At 40.0% G+C, this 16,136-nt stretch overlaps 1 protein-coding gene across 2 annotated transcripts in view; it reads left to right on the top strand.

Moving 5' to 3' along the window:
* Positions 1–16,136, top strand: part of bcas3 (BCAS3 microtubule associated cell migration factor) — a 412,830-nt gene that overhangs the window by 130,459 nt on the left and 266,235 nt on the right. For both annotated transcript variants that reach the window (XM_059330532.1, XM_059330531.1), the window contains one exon: positions 8,209–8,309. In XM_059330532.1, coding sequence (XP_059186515.1) covers positions 8,209–8,309 — 101 coding nt within the window. The remainder of the gene's footprint in view (positions 1–8,208; positions 8,310–16,136) is intronic.

Here is a 16,136-nt window from a genome sequence, read left to right as displayed (position 1 = left end):
ACTCCTCTCTGTTGACTTCTGTAGTGCTCCAGGTCTAACTGGTAGGATATTTTCTCAAATTAGTGCTAATGGTCTCCCCTAGTGTCAGAGCGATGAGGACATGTTGGAGTGACGGGCATGTGCGTCAGCTTATTCCACCATTCTCTCTGCCAGCATGGGCAGCGAAACTGGCTGCATAATGAGAGAGATTCATTGCATTAACATTTACATCCAATTAACAATAGCCAGATAACACTGCCATGTCTCTTTTACTTCCCAAGCCAACCAAGTGTAAACCAATGCGAGGTCACAATGCTATAAACATAATTGCTAAGCCCTCTACCAACTCCGCATGCTCCTGCCATTATCCCTCCGGCTGAGCGTCCCAGACACCACCAACACCGGTCAAGTTGCTCTTGGAGTGCAACCTTCCATTTCTGCGCTTTGCACCCGAGCACAACCTCTCAACATCCTTTCTCTCAGCATGTGTCCCTTTGCCAGCCCTCTCTTCTGCCTTTCCCTCCAGGGCTTGGCAGCACAGTGGAGAAGTGATCCAGGAGAAAGAGTTGATTTGACCTTAGGATGAATTACAGCACAGCCATACGCCCCTTGTCCAGTTTCCTCTTACATAAACATCACGCCGCAGCAGACGAAGCTGAAAAGACACATGATTCCTACTTGCAGAACAAATTGTGCTATCTAGGTCTAATTTGCATTGCCGATAAAACCATCACAAGAGTAGCAAGAGAGGACAGATGGTATTTACTACTCAACGAGGAACAGAAGTACTGCAAGAGTCAAAGAATGTGGTGAAGAAATCCATAAAAATATCCCCTTCAGCTAATTGTCTAATGAACAGATTGTATCTCTGAAAAGGTGACACAAGGCGAAGAGGTGGCGGTGCTTGACTGACAGGCCGTGGTCTCGTGGCTCTATATTGGATGACCCAGGCTGATTAAATATGCAGTATGCAGGGAAAGGAATAGGAAGGGGAGAGGAAGGGCCAGGGTCAGGCCAGACCGGAGCCTCCAGGACGGGATGATAAAAGGCAGCAGTGGCGCCACTTCATGGACACTATCTCCACCTGTCCATCTGCAGCAGCTACGGGCAGCACTCAGCTCTGCAGAGGACAGCAACATGGAGCACTGCCTCTGGAGATAAGGAAGAAAGAGATACACATTATACAGTATACTCACAAACAGAGGAGATGCTGTAGTACGATCTGGCTTGGTAAAAGCAGTCTTGATCCAAGTTTTTAGCGTTTGGGGAATCCTCTATCTATAGCTGAGTGGAATCACAGAATTCCTGTCTGTGTCTCCAAAAAGTACCCAATTGTCTATCAGGTCAGCGTGTGAGCAGGCCTTTTATCTTTCGAGGTGTTAACAACAGAATGAAAACTACCAATCCTTACAATAACAGTGTCTTTACTTTGATAGATGTGAGGTTTGTGCACACTCAGTAGCTCCATTCAGACTTTTTTCCCCCATATTTTTTATTTTTTCCATGGTGATATTTACTTAGCTGTCGGCAGTATGTTTTCAACACCTCTTCCACTTGCCACAAAGTTGCTCAGAAGCAAACAAACCGGTGAATAGTTTACCTCCTGGTTATCTGGCTGGCTCCTGTGAGCTTGGCGATGATGGCGGCAACAGAGGCTTGGCTTTTTGGCCGAGGCCCTCACATCCCTACCTGTCATATAATGTGCTAATTGTGGAGACTGACTGACTGGCTGGCTCAGCCTCTCTCTTGGGACTTTGAGACCATGACAGGCCAGCCACAGTTGCCTTGTCAATAGATCTAATTGCTCCGAGAGAGGGGCCAGAACGAAGGCCTCGGAGCGTCAGGCGTTTGGTAAAGAGAAACCGTGTCGCCATGACTGGGTCAGTAATCAAAGAGAGGCAGAGAAAAGATGGGTTATGTGTAGTGTTGGCTGAATGAAGGAGCTGTCAATCAAGTAGGCCTTGAATGATATATAATGACTAAGCTATCCCAGTCTGTCAGCATGCCAGCTCCTATCTGCCAGAGTACTACTCAAAAGAGGAAAGCGAGAAGAGAGGAAAGTGAGAAGAGAGACAGGTAGGGAGCCTAACAAGTGAAGTGTCTGGCAGCCAAGTGCGGCAGTTCAAAGTAAAGAGAGAAATAAAAGACTGACAAAAAGAATCTTTAAAAATCCAAATGAAAAAGATAAAGGTGAACAGAACGGCCTGCTCAGACAAGAAGACTATTCTCTCTCCACCGTGCAGCCAGCTCTCCTGTTCTATCAGATTTTTAGGCCCTTATCTGGCCCTGGAGATCGGCCTTTCCAGCCCCTGGCCCAAGGCCCCGGCAGGTCAGGCTACAGTAATACCCAGGCAGCCTTTGTTCTTCTTCTGACTCCCTTCACTACTTTGGCTAATAGGCTACTGGCTGCTGATCTTTGGTACAGCAAAACACCACTCTCTCCACAGTCAATAAAGACTGAGACACAGACAAACCTGCTCCTCTGTGATGTGGGGAAGATGTGTGTGGGTACACAAGCTCATAATAACCACAGTGGTTATTATAAAAATGGACCAAAAAGAAATAATTTATCCTATTATTTAACAAGGCAGTGATTGTTAGGAGTTGCCTGGAAATCATATTTTATGAATTATAGCTTAAGCTTTACCTTAATATCAACCGTTGAAGCCTTGCTGGTCAGAAGTAGGTCTTATAACTATGCAATCGTTTCTACATATACTGCAGAATGTATGTTGTATACTGTATAGTAAGCCACACAAAACACAGAAAGCCCTTGTGCTTGATACCTCAGTCCATTCCTCCATGCCTCCTGTTTATTTCTGTACATTCTGCAGCTCTCACACTTTAATCTGATGCAGCAGATTTATAGGTTATACTCAAGAGCTTCAGTCATGTCTGACTTGTCCAAGAATGAAGGACACATGGAAATCACTTTAGATTTTGGCTTTAATGACTTATATTGATTGAATAGTATCTGTGATAAATATCAATACAGCGTAATACCAGCAGTATATTTTTTTTAAACTGACTTCAGTAAAGCAGGACCAAGTGTAAAAACATATTCAAAGTAGTAACATTATCGTCTGAATTATACCGCAATTCATATTCAATTCAATATTATACTGATAAATAATATAGACAATTATTGATGTATGCTATAAAAAATATATATATACAATGGCAATAAATAAAATATAATAATATATAATTGTGATATTAATAATAATAATAATAATAATAATAATAATAATAATAATAATAAAAAATAATTCTAAAACTAGCAAACTCACTCTAAATAATAAAAACTAACTGAATTTGAAAGCAATAATTCAAAACAAAACTAAAACTAATGAAAAATCGGAAACTATTATAACGTGTGTGTGTTCGCGTGTGTGTGTAACAGAGAAACTAACAGCAGAAAAAGGGTTAAAATAATTATATATATATATATATATATATATATATATATATATCCTACAATAGTCATATATTAGGGTGCTCCTGCTATATTGTTGATATATAAAATGAGGAGTATTTTAGTCAGTAGCTTTATTAGATATACTTTAAAGTGAATTATTCTAATAGGTCCATCTTTTTTCTTTCACCCTCTCTTTTACTTGGATTAAGCTCATCATATTTATTAATTTCATAGTTTAATAAACTGATATCGACCTTGATATTTTCTCTGATAATAATTGACCTACTGTGACATCCCTGCTTGACTATGTGTGGTACTCCAGATATCCAGAGTACATATTATATCATCTTTAGAATTGAACAATCTGAAAGTAGCACAAGGAAATGATGTCAGTGGACCTTCAGTTTCACTTTCAGTGTCTGGTGGGGCTATTAAGATCAGTATACCATTATAAAGACGAGTGGATGAGAGCAAGCAGGTGGTGGTGATCAGAGCAGAGGATAAATAAAAATAGTTGTTAGGTGGTAGTAAGTGTAGCGTGTTGGTTTCACATTCACGAATAGATGTTGCAGCTTCAACATTTGAAGCTATGGGCATGTTCTTCACGGTCATGGGGTTTTTCCACATGTATGGCAGTCTTGATTCTTGGACAAGCAGTCACCATTGGTATACAGCATTCAGCTGTCGCACCACCATTTCCTCACTGCTTACTGAAAGGTGGAGGTGAAGTTGTCGTCCGTCAAAAGATGCTTCTGTACTGCATTACTGTTAAGTTCACAAACAAATCTCTGATATAGTGCCTCCTCCAAATGTGCACCAAGATGAGATGAGATGAGATTCAACTTTGTTTTCATTGAACAGAGTATGAACAAGTATTAGGACAACGAAATGACCTTCAACCTGTCCAAACATATACGTAAACATACAGACAATATGAAAAAGGGGTGGGCAGGACAGGAAGACATCAATGGAATAAATGCAGCATAACAAGAGGATAGGGGAGCAACATAAGCACATATTCAATACATTTCACAACATGAAAAACTTTTGAATTGCATTAGGGAATGGGGCTGGGGAAATGGACATAGCCAGCGCAGACATTCACAATGTTCAGAAAGTCTCTTCAACACTGCCAGATACAGTGACACCACCTGGTTCCTTTCGTGGACGCAAAATCCCCTCCGCTATGACGAGAGGATTGCGAACAAAACTGGTCTGTAATTTCACAACAATACGTTTATAATCCATATCTGCAGGCTTTGCAGGAGCTGACATACTGTGCAGTAATCCATGTTTTCAGACCTATCACGCTTAACAGCTCTTGCACTTTCTTAGCATCCTTGATCTCGTTCTCGTGCAAATTCGTGCATCGTTCTCGTGCAGATTCAAGGGGATGGCTGGCTCATTGCTAGCTGCAGCGGCACAAAGGGCGGATGTCCTTTCTCATCCGAACTTCACTCACAAAATGTCCTACATTCATCTAAAGTAGATAATTACTATTTAATTGATGCATATCCTTTCCAATTCCACTTAATTTAGCAGGAAGTAATGTTATCATGCTAGGCTTATTCTCTGGTGTTTCTTCATTTCCATCAATAACAAAACATGGTCATCTACTGTGCCTATAGCCATACATTCAGACTCCTTTCCTGAGTGCAGTGCAATAAGTTTGCACTTAAAAAAAATGTTCTGTCTGTGAAATTGCATTGACGTTCTGTCTCTTAAGAACCAGTAATGAGCACTGTAAAAGCAGAAGGCCAAGTGGCTGGCTCGCCGGACACTAAGATGGGTAGATATGACTGCAACTGCTGGGGTCAGTCTGGCTCCTAGCATGCACACACACACACACACACACACACACACTAGCACATACACAAGCAGGGCTGTGTCTTTGCTTCACCCATGGGGAGGACGGAGCCTGGCTGTGACTCTAGCCACTGAAAGCCTCCTCCCCACTGGAAACCTGATCCAGCCAGTCCACCAACTGCTTCAGAACATCAATAATTAATTGGCGAACAATGATTGGCCCCGAGAGAGAGGGGAGAGAAAAAGAGAGAGAGAGAGAGAGAGAGAGAGAGAGAGAGAGAGAGAGAGAGAGAGAGAGAGAGAGAGAGAGAGAGAGAGAGAGAGAGAGAGAGAGAGAGAGAGAGAGAGAGAGAGAGAGAGAGAGAGAGAGAGAGAGGTGGGGGGGGGGGGGGTCAGAGCAGGGTAAGTATTAGGGAGTTGTGATTTTGTTTAATAAGTAACACAACACAAGCATTGTTCTTCTCTCTTCCATTATAAAACAACAGGAGAACCTCTCTCTCTCTGTCGCTCTCTCTGACTCTCTCTGTCGCTCTGTCTGTCTCTCTCTCTCTCTCTCTGTCTCTCTCCCTCTCTGTCTGTCTCTCTCTTTGTCTCCCTCTCGCTCTCTTCTCTGTCTCTCTCTCTGTCTCCATCTCTCTCTTTCTCTGTCTCTCTCTCTCTGTCGCTCTCTCTGTCTCTCTCTCTCTCTCTCTCTCTCTCTGTCTCTCTCCCTCTCTGTCTGTCTCTCTCTTTGTCTCCCTCTCGCTCTCTTCTCTGTCTCTCTCTCTGTCTCCATCTCTCTCTTTCTCTGTCCCTCTCTCGCTCTCTCTCTCTGTCTGTCTGTCTGTCTGTCTGTCTCTCTCTCTCTCTCTCTCTCTGTCGCTCTGTCTCTCTCTCTCTCTCTCTCTCTCTTGCTCCCTTTTCCTCTTCTGGTATCTGTGGGTCATTTAAGGGTAATTTCAAGAAAACTACAAAATGTTATTCACAACACCAGCATGTCTATTCTTGGCCTTTGCCTCTGGATTTTAAGTGAGATTTTTCAGTGCTGTGAAGACCAGAACCTGATGTCAGTAAAGGCAGAAATCATATAATGTTATAAAATGATGTAAAAAGACTAACAAATGTCTTACCACAAAACTATTTATTTCTATGGTTTGGATTTATGTAGAAGATTGTTTTACGCTAAAACAGTTATCATTTGACAGAAAATCAATAATCCACTATTATGAAATCAAGCAATAATTTAAGTTATTTATCATTGCATTGCATAACTCAGGTTCCAGCCCCTCTTATAGGTTGATTTGTTGCTTCTCTATGTTTTAAATCATTGTCCGTTGGTCAGACAACACAAACAATTGAAAGACATCACATTTTTTTAATTAAACAAATAAAAACATGATCCAACATTTTGTTCTTTTTCCAGACGTATAACTAACCAATCTATATAGACATTATATTTCAATGTCCAGTCATCCTGGATGTGAGATATATTTTTTATAAGATAACTTTTTTGGCTAACTTATAAGTACAAAATTAATTTATCTTACCTTTCTTTCCCATTTCTTCTCTCTTCTTTTCCCTTTTTATATCCTGATGTCTGACACAGATGATGTCTCTCTCTTGGATGTTTTTATTGTGGCAATTTCTTTGACATGTCATACTCCTTTTACAAGATTGTTTAAAAGTAAATTAAGATCCTTTTAGGTGTTTTCCCACCTTGTTCAGAGCAGTTTTATCTGTTTCTCTTGGTTTCCTGGTGATGCAGTTTAAGTTTGCTCAGCCTCAGTGCTCACCCTACCTGCCAACATGTTCTTTATTTTTTCTGACCACGACTACACACCATAGCTACACACCACACACATTGCGAGCACTACTTGAGAAGCAGGTGTAAGAGTTGTGTGTGTGTGTGTGTGTGTGTGTGTGTGTGTGTGTGTGTGTGTGTGGGTGTGTGTGTGTGTGGGGGGGGGGACGTGCGTGTCTGAAGACAGCACCTCCTGTGCTCCAGATGTGGACTTGACAATTTTATTAACCATCCCTGTGTTAAACAAACCCCCATCCCTAATATGGGAGACAGAGAAAGGACTGATTCTATACATTAGGCCTCATTCTCCACGCCCGCTTATTCAAGCCTGCCACAGCCCCATCTGTCATTGGGTCTCTCTCTCCTTATCACACACACACACACACACACACACACACACACACACACACACACGTATACTTTCACTTGTTCATGTATACAGTCACGCATCCATATTCCCATATGAGATAGAGAGAAAAAAAAATCACTTTTCCCCTCAGGTTTTTGATTTTACAAAATAAGACTCATATCTCTCAATCTTTAGATCTTCATCCTCCAAGATTTCTTACATGTAGAGGTCAATTTATTGTTAAATTTAGGGGCCCCAAATTATGGAATACCTTTTCCCATCTGGCTCTATAAAATGTTTCAAAAGATGTCTAATAGCTCATTTAGCTGCTGTTTTAAAATTCCAATTCACACACAATTACACTTTTATATCATGTTCATATATTTGTTTTTATATTGTTATTTTTGTTATTGTCATTATAACTTGTTGTTGATGTTATACGTGTGTTTTATGAGTTTGTTATTACTTTCTTATAACTATGAAATTTTAGGTGGAGGCATTAAATAAGCCCATCTGGGTTTTCTGCCCCTCCCTAGCTTTACATTATTTGTTATCTTTGTCATTTTATTTAATTCTAACTGCGCAAATAAATAAACCTAAACCTAATATCTGTCCGATACTAAAAATTAGATTTGGTCTGGTCAGCATAAAAATAACAGCTGCCTCTTACTTCAGCCTACATGTATTGGTATCGGCATCATTAAAAACCTTATACCTTCATAATGTTGGAGGCCTTTTTCATGAAGATTATTATATAGGCAACATTATATACGTGTGCCTGAAAACTATGATGATATTAGATATCAGCTTCAAAAATTTTAAATGTCACCACTGGTATATCACCGTGTGTGTGTGTGTGTTTGTGTGTTCTCTCAGCGATGCCCCCAGGAAGTCCAGGCCCAATTACCCGTCACGAGTCGTCAGACAGCCTGGCGTCGGACCACAGTGGTCAGGAGGACGAAGAATGGCTTTCTCAGGTCAGACCTCTACCTTAACCTTACAGTGACACAGTCTGTGACGAGCTATGACTGACAATACCTGACAATCAGGGAGATCACACCCACAGTTTGGTTGTTTTGTTGCTTTGGTGAAAAGTAATTTTAATTCCTGAAGAAATTGTTTAATTGCCAATTTTTTAAATATCAAGGTTTTACAACTCAATAGATAACACTTTGCATTAGGGCTGGGCGATATGGACCAAAAGTCATATCCCAATATATTAAGGCTGAATATTGATATACGATATATATCCTGATATTTTTATCGCAAAGTGAGAGACTACTATTTGGCTTTGACTTTGACTGAACATTTGTTCAGACAAAATCAAAGCCAAATAGTAGTTTTATCGAAACCGTTTATTTAAGTGAACATAAATACTGTATAACAACAGGAGAACATTTTTAGAAAAATCATTAAATAAATAAAAAAATATCTTAAATAAAAATAGACTATAAAAAATAAAATAGGCCAATCTTTTTCTGACATAAATATATTTATATGAGAAAAGAATAACGAACATTACAAAATAACTGAATATGACAAACCCAAGTAACGGCATCACTTATATATAAAAGAAAAAAAAAAGAACTATATCGATATATGCAATATGGTCTAATTCCATATCACATTAAAAATATATATTGATATATTTTTTATATTGATATATCTCCCTGCCCTACATTTAGTTCTATTCAGTATTCAATTCATTCTGCTTTTACACGATTCTGTGTCTTTTTATTTACATATTTACTTTTCTTGCTCAGTTAAATGGAATGAGTTACTTTGTGGCTTCTTTCCCATCCTATATTGTGCTGAAATGTTCACAGTTTTTGGTCAAGGCATGTTAGAAAAATCCTGTACACACACGCTGGTCTCGTCAGCTTGGTTAACCCTCAATGCACTTATATCTGGTGTCGGCAGGTAACCCACTACATTTTCACCATCAATAATTCCACTGCATGCATAATTGATTGGTTAAAATGCACCCCACTTAGCTTGCAGAGGCCCTGCTCCATATCTGCCATGATAGTTTGCCAGAAGCAAAACTATCCATTGCACTAACGTGGATTTTGGTGACTTCCTGTCAGAGTGATGGTAATGATGTGTTCCTCAGTAGTGTAACAGTGCATGCACCTAAAGATCCTTTAGAATCAGGAGACTAGCAATGAATTTAGGCTTGTTGTGATTTTATGTAAAGGATAGAAGGACCCGACCAAAATGAAACCCAGGTTTGTAGATGAGCCATACAGTCCCTCCAATTCTCTTAGATTAGGTGATTATGTATCATATCAGTGGCTTCATTAGATTATCAGTAGTCCCCCCTGGGGATTTAGGGTTGATCCTCCATCCCGTAATGAAATGTGTGGTTTGTGACCCTCCATGTCGGTGCTTTAACTCACTTTAACATCATGCCATTTGCTGCCCATCAGTCTAACAATGTAAAACAAACGGGTGTATTCCAGCAGCTGCAGCACCAAAAATAACCTGTAAAATAACCAGCCCATAAAAATACAGTCATTTTCCATAATAAAAATACAGTTTTTAGCTTTAATTTTACATGATGTCTTGTGTAGTTTTTGGGCTTTTTATCAAGTCAAGTCAAAGTTTATTTATAGAGCACATTTAAAAACAACCTCATCTGACCAAAGTGCTGTATAGTTATTAAAATACAATAAAATCATAGACAGATATGGTAATAAATAAAAAAAAACAATGAAAACAATAGAATAACACTGAAACAATAAAATAATAATAATAAAAAAACTCAATTTAAAAACAGAGTTAGAGTTAAAAAGGAAATAAAAGAGTAAAACGTATTATGTTTATGTTTAATGAAGGATATTACACCTTTTAAAAACAGTTAAATCACCTTGAAATATGGATGAACACTGCTATAATATAAATAATCAGGATTAAAACTGTGGAAGAGTGCAGCTTTAATTCGGGTTTCTTTTATTTGGGATCATATGAAGTTTAATGCGTGGGGTATTCTGGTTGATTTACATACATTTCAGAATGATGAGCTTTACCGTTCGAGCTCAAAAACAATCAAGACACACTCATGATGTCAACATTTTTTTAAATTTTGTTGACCAACAGTCCTCAACACAAAACAGTTGCCTGTCTTTTTAACATTCTTGCTTAAGAAACTTGAAATTGCATTCACTTTCTGACAATAATATTTATGTCAGATTATCCTTAATTTATCGTTCCACCACCAGCCATTTATGATGTGTAATATCCAGAAAATGCATTAAAGTGATTGTGAATCTGTATAAGTATTATAGCGCTAATAACTACTGCAACAGCCTAAATACATAATACATGAGTGCTTTTCACTAACAACATTGGAAATGGCCAAATAAGACATAGGCAGTTGCTACATCATGAATGCTTGAACTGACTATCCAAAAGTGCCATAAAACTTAATGAATTTGAGCCATAGTGAGACCTTAATACTCACTCTACATCTTTTTATTTAATGTGGTGAAGCCCATTGCAGTTAAACAGGTTTACATCTGCCTTGATTCTGACCAGTTGCATGTTTGTGAGGAAAACAAGTATTTTGAATTACTCAGCTTGATCTAGCTCGGTGCCCAGTTTAAATGGAGTATAGGCTGTAAATACAAATCTGAGGCAACATGTCATTGTCTCTCTATAGAGATGGGAATGGGAGGGGGCTGAGGGTTGATACTGGACTGTAACATCTGGACTTTTCATCCTGCTGCAAAGAGAGCACACTGGCAGCTGTATGGCTGTTTGGCTGGGTGTGACATTGATGGGGTAAACCGGCAAAGCACACACACACGCGCACACACGCGCACACACACACACACACACACACACACACACACACACACAAAATCGACAATTCTCCTCCTTCCCTCTGTGGTCTTATTTGCACAGCTGTGACAGGCCACCTACAGGTGCATCTCAATACATTAAAATGTGATGGAAAAGTCAATTTCCAGTAGTTAAAGTCAAATAGCCCCAACCAAGTATTGAAGTATTGCGTGCATATAGATGGACATACTTTTCAGAGGCCAACATTTTCATATTAAACATACTTTTTAAAAATTGGTCTTTTGTAATATTCAATTTTTTTTGAGACACTGAATTTTAGGTCTTCATTAAATGTAAGCCATATTCATTATAATTAGAAGAAATTCAATTATTCTAAATAATTCTAATATATTGAGATGCACCTGTATGTACATAAAGACGCTTACAGGTGCGTCTCAATAAATTAGAATATCATAGAAAGTTTATTTATTAGAGATGGGTACCTTTCACATTTGAACCGATATGGTACCGATACCGGTACCTGGGAATCGGTATCGGTATTCAACGGTACCAACTTTCGGTACTTTTGCGTTTGTTTATGTGGTAATAAATGTTAATTTGTTTAATAATAAAATCAAATTTTTTCAGTTCAACATATTTATTTCTCAAAATATAAACTTTAAAAAATATATCAAAACAATATAAAATCCAGGATGAGCAGTGCTTTATTGTTGAGTGAACGTGCATTTTGTAACATGAAGGTTGCAGTGTTATCAAAGAATGCAGAGGAGCGCTCTCAGGTTGCAAGTTGACGGAGGAGAAAAAAAAAACAGGTTGCAAGTGCACGTGTGATTTGTTGTGATGACGTCGTAGCTGTGCGGCGGAGCACCGGTCAGACAGTATTGTGGGCATGGTTGGAATAAACAAAATGGAGTCGGGCTGCTCTGTGCACATATTGAGGATGACGCAGGAGTCTGAGGGATTTAATTTCAGCGAGGCAGTTTGGAGTAAAGTGGCAGGTAATATTACTGAGTTGAGCGGAGTATAAGCGGAGGACCAGAGATGCAGCAGCTAGCTGCTAGCTGTTAATGACTGGTCTACAGAAGAATGGAGAGAGCAAACGGAGTAAGGAAGGTCCAATCTCGAGGCAGACGAAGGCCAAGCCCGGGTAGAGACATTGAAGAGATAGCAGCTGGCGGCTAGCTGGCCTAGAGCTGGGCTGTGGTGGAAGAGGGCAGCAGCTAGTGGCCGCGGTGAGCAGACAGGACCAGACGAGTAGGTAAATAAAAAAAATAAAAAAATAGTGCGATCGTCAGCACGCTTGTTAATCAAAGACGTCAAATGAAAACAGGTTGAAATCAATGATCAGTTTAAAGTTAACGCCGTTTAAGTACCGAAACATGGTACCGTTTGATTTTACTTGAATCGGTACTCGGTAGTACCGACCGAATTCGGTACCCTTCCCTATTATTTATGTCAGTAATTAAATTCAAAAAGTAGAAATAACACATTGTATAGATCCATTACACACAGAATGAAATATTTCATGTCTTAATGTATTTAATTTATTCTAATTATAATAATTATGGCTTACATTTATTGAAAACCTAAAATTCAGTATCTCAAAAAAAAATTATATTAAAAAGTATGTTCAATATGGAAAAGTATGTATTCTGATTTATTGAGACGTACCTGTATGTGTGTATAACACAGACGCAAGGAATAATTAAGAAAGTGTAAGCTCCTTGGCACCTGGCATCCAGAATGGAGCGAGACTGTGGGCTGAGAGCTGCGCCGAGGTTAGAGACAAACACATATGAAGTAAAGGTAATGAAATGTGAAAAGTGAGACACCGAGAGGCGTGTTAAGTGCTGCAGGGAGTAGAAAAGTCTGCGCTGGCGTGGGAGAGCAGTTAAAAGTGGAAGTCAAAGGCAGTGGTTGGTTGGTCAGCAAATTCAAGGCGAAGAGAAGATGGAGACTGGAGGAGGCAGTAATAGTCCAATGTTTATGACTCGCCCACTCATAGCCCTCTTCTATCCTACTTTCAGCCAGCATTAGTGCCACACAGCTCAGACTCCCATAGACCGCCTGCCATGCCAGCATCGTCTTATTCTCCCAGTAGGCCTTATCTCAGCCTCTCTGCCAGGCTGTTCCTGGTGTCACACGTCTATTAACCATCTGGGAAGGCTTCCCATCACACCGCCTGCACTCCCGACACACACAAGACCTTGACGAGTTCTGACAACATCCTCAGACTTAGTGGTGCAAAAGTATAGCGAGCTTTGAGTCGGATGTCATGTAACTGAGTTCATATGAGTACTGTACGGGGTCAGTATTAGCACACAGATTGATGCCAAACCACCATGTCAAATCCACTGATGACGACTCCTCAGGAACACTGCCAGGACTCACTCCTTGACTCACTGCTGATGGATTAGTAGAGGAGAGTTTGTTTAAAGAGTTTTGGATGGCAATGTCAGTCTGTCAGTCTGTCAGTCAGTCAGTCAGTCAGTCAGTCCTCTTTGGTCTAGACTGGAGTATTTTGACATCTACAGGATGGATTGCCATGACATTTTGTTCAGACATGCATGGCTCCCAGCTGATCAATCCTTTCGACCTTGTTGATCACCTGACTTTTCCTGCAGCGCCACCATTATGTTGCCTTATGTGGTCATGAGTGAAATGTCTCAACAACAGTGGGATAAAATGCCATGTTGGTAATCTGATTTTTAATCTGAATCTGAATTTAAATTTGTGTCACCCTCAGGAGGAAACTTCAGCGATCCCATAACTAACATCACCTGGTCAAAGTCTTCATTTGTGCACCACTTTGATTTATGACTGAAATGCTGAAAAATACAGGATTTCCATCTAAAATGCACTCTGTGTTCAGTGTCAAAAAGCACATGTTAACGTACTAAACTGGGACAATTAACAAGCTACACATAGTTTTAGTTTTTTAGTTATTGCTCAGTGTTCTTGGCCAGTTATGATTTAAAGCCTATAAATCAAAACAGGATAACTTCCAGGTGCGTAGGAGTGAGATGAGTAGATCAAAAATAAGCCTATAAATGAAAGAATGATAAGACTATCACCTTATTCCCAAACGGCATTAAAACTATTTTACTCTAGAGTTAAGGTAACCCCCTCCATTAATAATTAAATTATTTCACTTCAGGCTTTTCTCTCTGTGCCACTGTAATAACCAGTGTCTGTAATTCCACTACTTTTGGAGGTAGTAAATAACACAATTGTGAATACAGACATTTAAATGGGCTCCTTACGTTTGTATCAATCATAGCAGCCTTTTCTGCTGATTTTTTTACCGAAGTTATGATCTAACAACAGCCGATCCATATAGGGTCATATGGAGAAACACCAACATCACATACAGAGAGAGATGTAATGCCATATCATCTCCGATTCCAACATTGTATAAAACCCAGAATGTGATTATTTTCTAATCCTAGAAAGATGATCTCATCAAATATGATTGTTTATAAATGGCGGCAGCAAAGCTAAAAGTAAGCATGTACATACAGCATCGTGTTAGGACTAAAGCCTACTGTCCAGTGCACCTTACAGTCAGGAACACTAGTTGTTATTTATTGTGACCTGATAATAATGCTGAATTATGTCACTACTTATTAATTGATTAGGTTAATCAGTGCAGATTGTCCCCACCTGTGCCACAGCAGCACTGGAATGATAAAGCATGCATTTAAAAACAAATTGAAGCAGATGTTTGAAAGTAACACAAAAGTTGATTTCCCTTTTCCCTAGCAACTAATTGATTTTATTTCCAGTAATTAGGGACCGAGCACTAACGGTGCGAGGACCCTATTGAAATTGGTCCGTTTATTAGGGACCGAGCACTAACGGTGCGAGGACCCTATTGTAATTGGTCCGTCTATTATTATTCTCCTTCTCCCAAATTAATTGCCTTTTTGGGGGCTTTATCATATTCCAAAACTCACCAAATTTGGAATGTACATTAATCTCACGTGAAATTTACGTATTCTGGTATTCGCGGGAATGGGCGTGACAAAATGACTCAACAGCGCCCCCTTGAAAGTCAAGAAAATTCAGCCCCTCGCACAGGAATGTCATATCAGCATGAAATTTGGTACATACATGTATCATGGCAAGACGCACCAAAAAGTCTCAAGAACTCATACCCTAAAACGTACAGGAAGTCGGCCATCTTGGATCGAAAATGGCGTTTCCAGCTGTTTTGGCCCATTTCCACCATGCATACTTTAACGAACTCTTACTACAGATTTCACCCGATCGACTTCACATTTGGTCAGTACCATCACAAGGCTTTTGGGATCAAAAGTTGTATAAAGCTTTACCGACGGTCACACTATGTGGGTGTGGCATGGCGGCAAAATATGGCGTCTCGCCATAAAACACGAGATCATCATAACTTTCCCTTTCTTTGTCCAATCTGCTCCAAACTTCTAATGCTTCATCAGAGTCCAGCCCTTAACACTTCTAAATGACAAAATTTCATAAAGCCCCGCCCCTTATGCTATATCCACGCCCCCTTTCATCATATGACCACCTTGCATACTTTACATAACTCCTCCAACAGATTTCATCCCATTGACTTCAAACTTGGTCAGTAGCATCACAAGGCCATTGGGATCAAAAGTTGTATACATTTTTACCGACGGTCACACTATGTGGGCGTGGCATGGCGGCAAAATATGGCGTCTCGCCATAACACACGAGACTGTATAACTTGACCATACATTGTCCAATCTGTCCCAAATTTCTCACACATGATGAGGGGCCAGCCCTGGACACACCCACATGTCAATATTGACACACAGTCATTGCGCCCCCTGCTGGCTACAGCAAGTATTATGTTTTACACCTACCCCGAGCACAGTGGTAGGAGACACGCCATTTGGGACGCATAGCGACTGAGCCCACATTGCCGCGCCCGATGTGGCCTCCCCTGACGTGCCCTCCCCCGACGTGCCCTACCCCGACGTGCCCTCCTCCGACGGCTC

This window comes from Centropristis striata, chromosome 4, assembly GCF_030273125.1.
Source record: "Centropristis striata isolate RG_2023a ecotype Rhode Island chromosome 4, C.striata_1.0, whole genome shotgun sequence".
Lineage (NCBI taxonomy): Eukaryota > Metazoa > Chordata > Actinopteri > Perciformes > Serranidae > Centropristis > Centropristis striata.
Note: the sequence above shows the minus strand (reverse complement) of the source record. Positions and strands in the feature narration are given on the sequence as shown.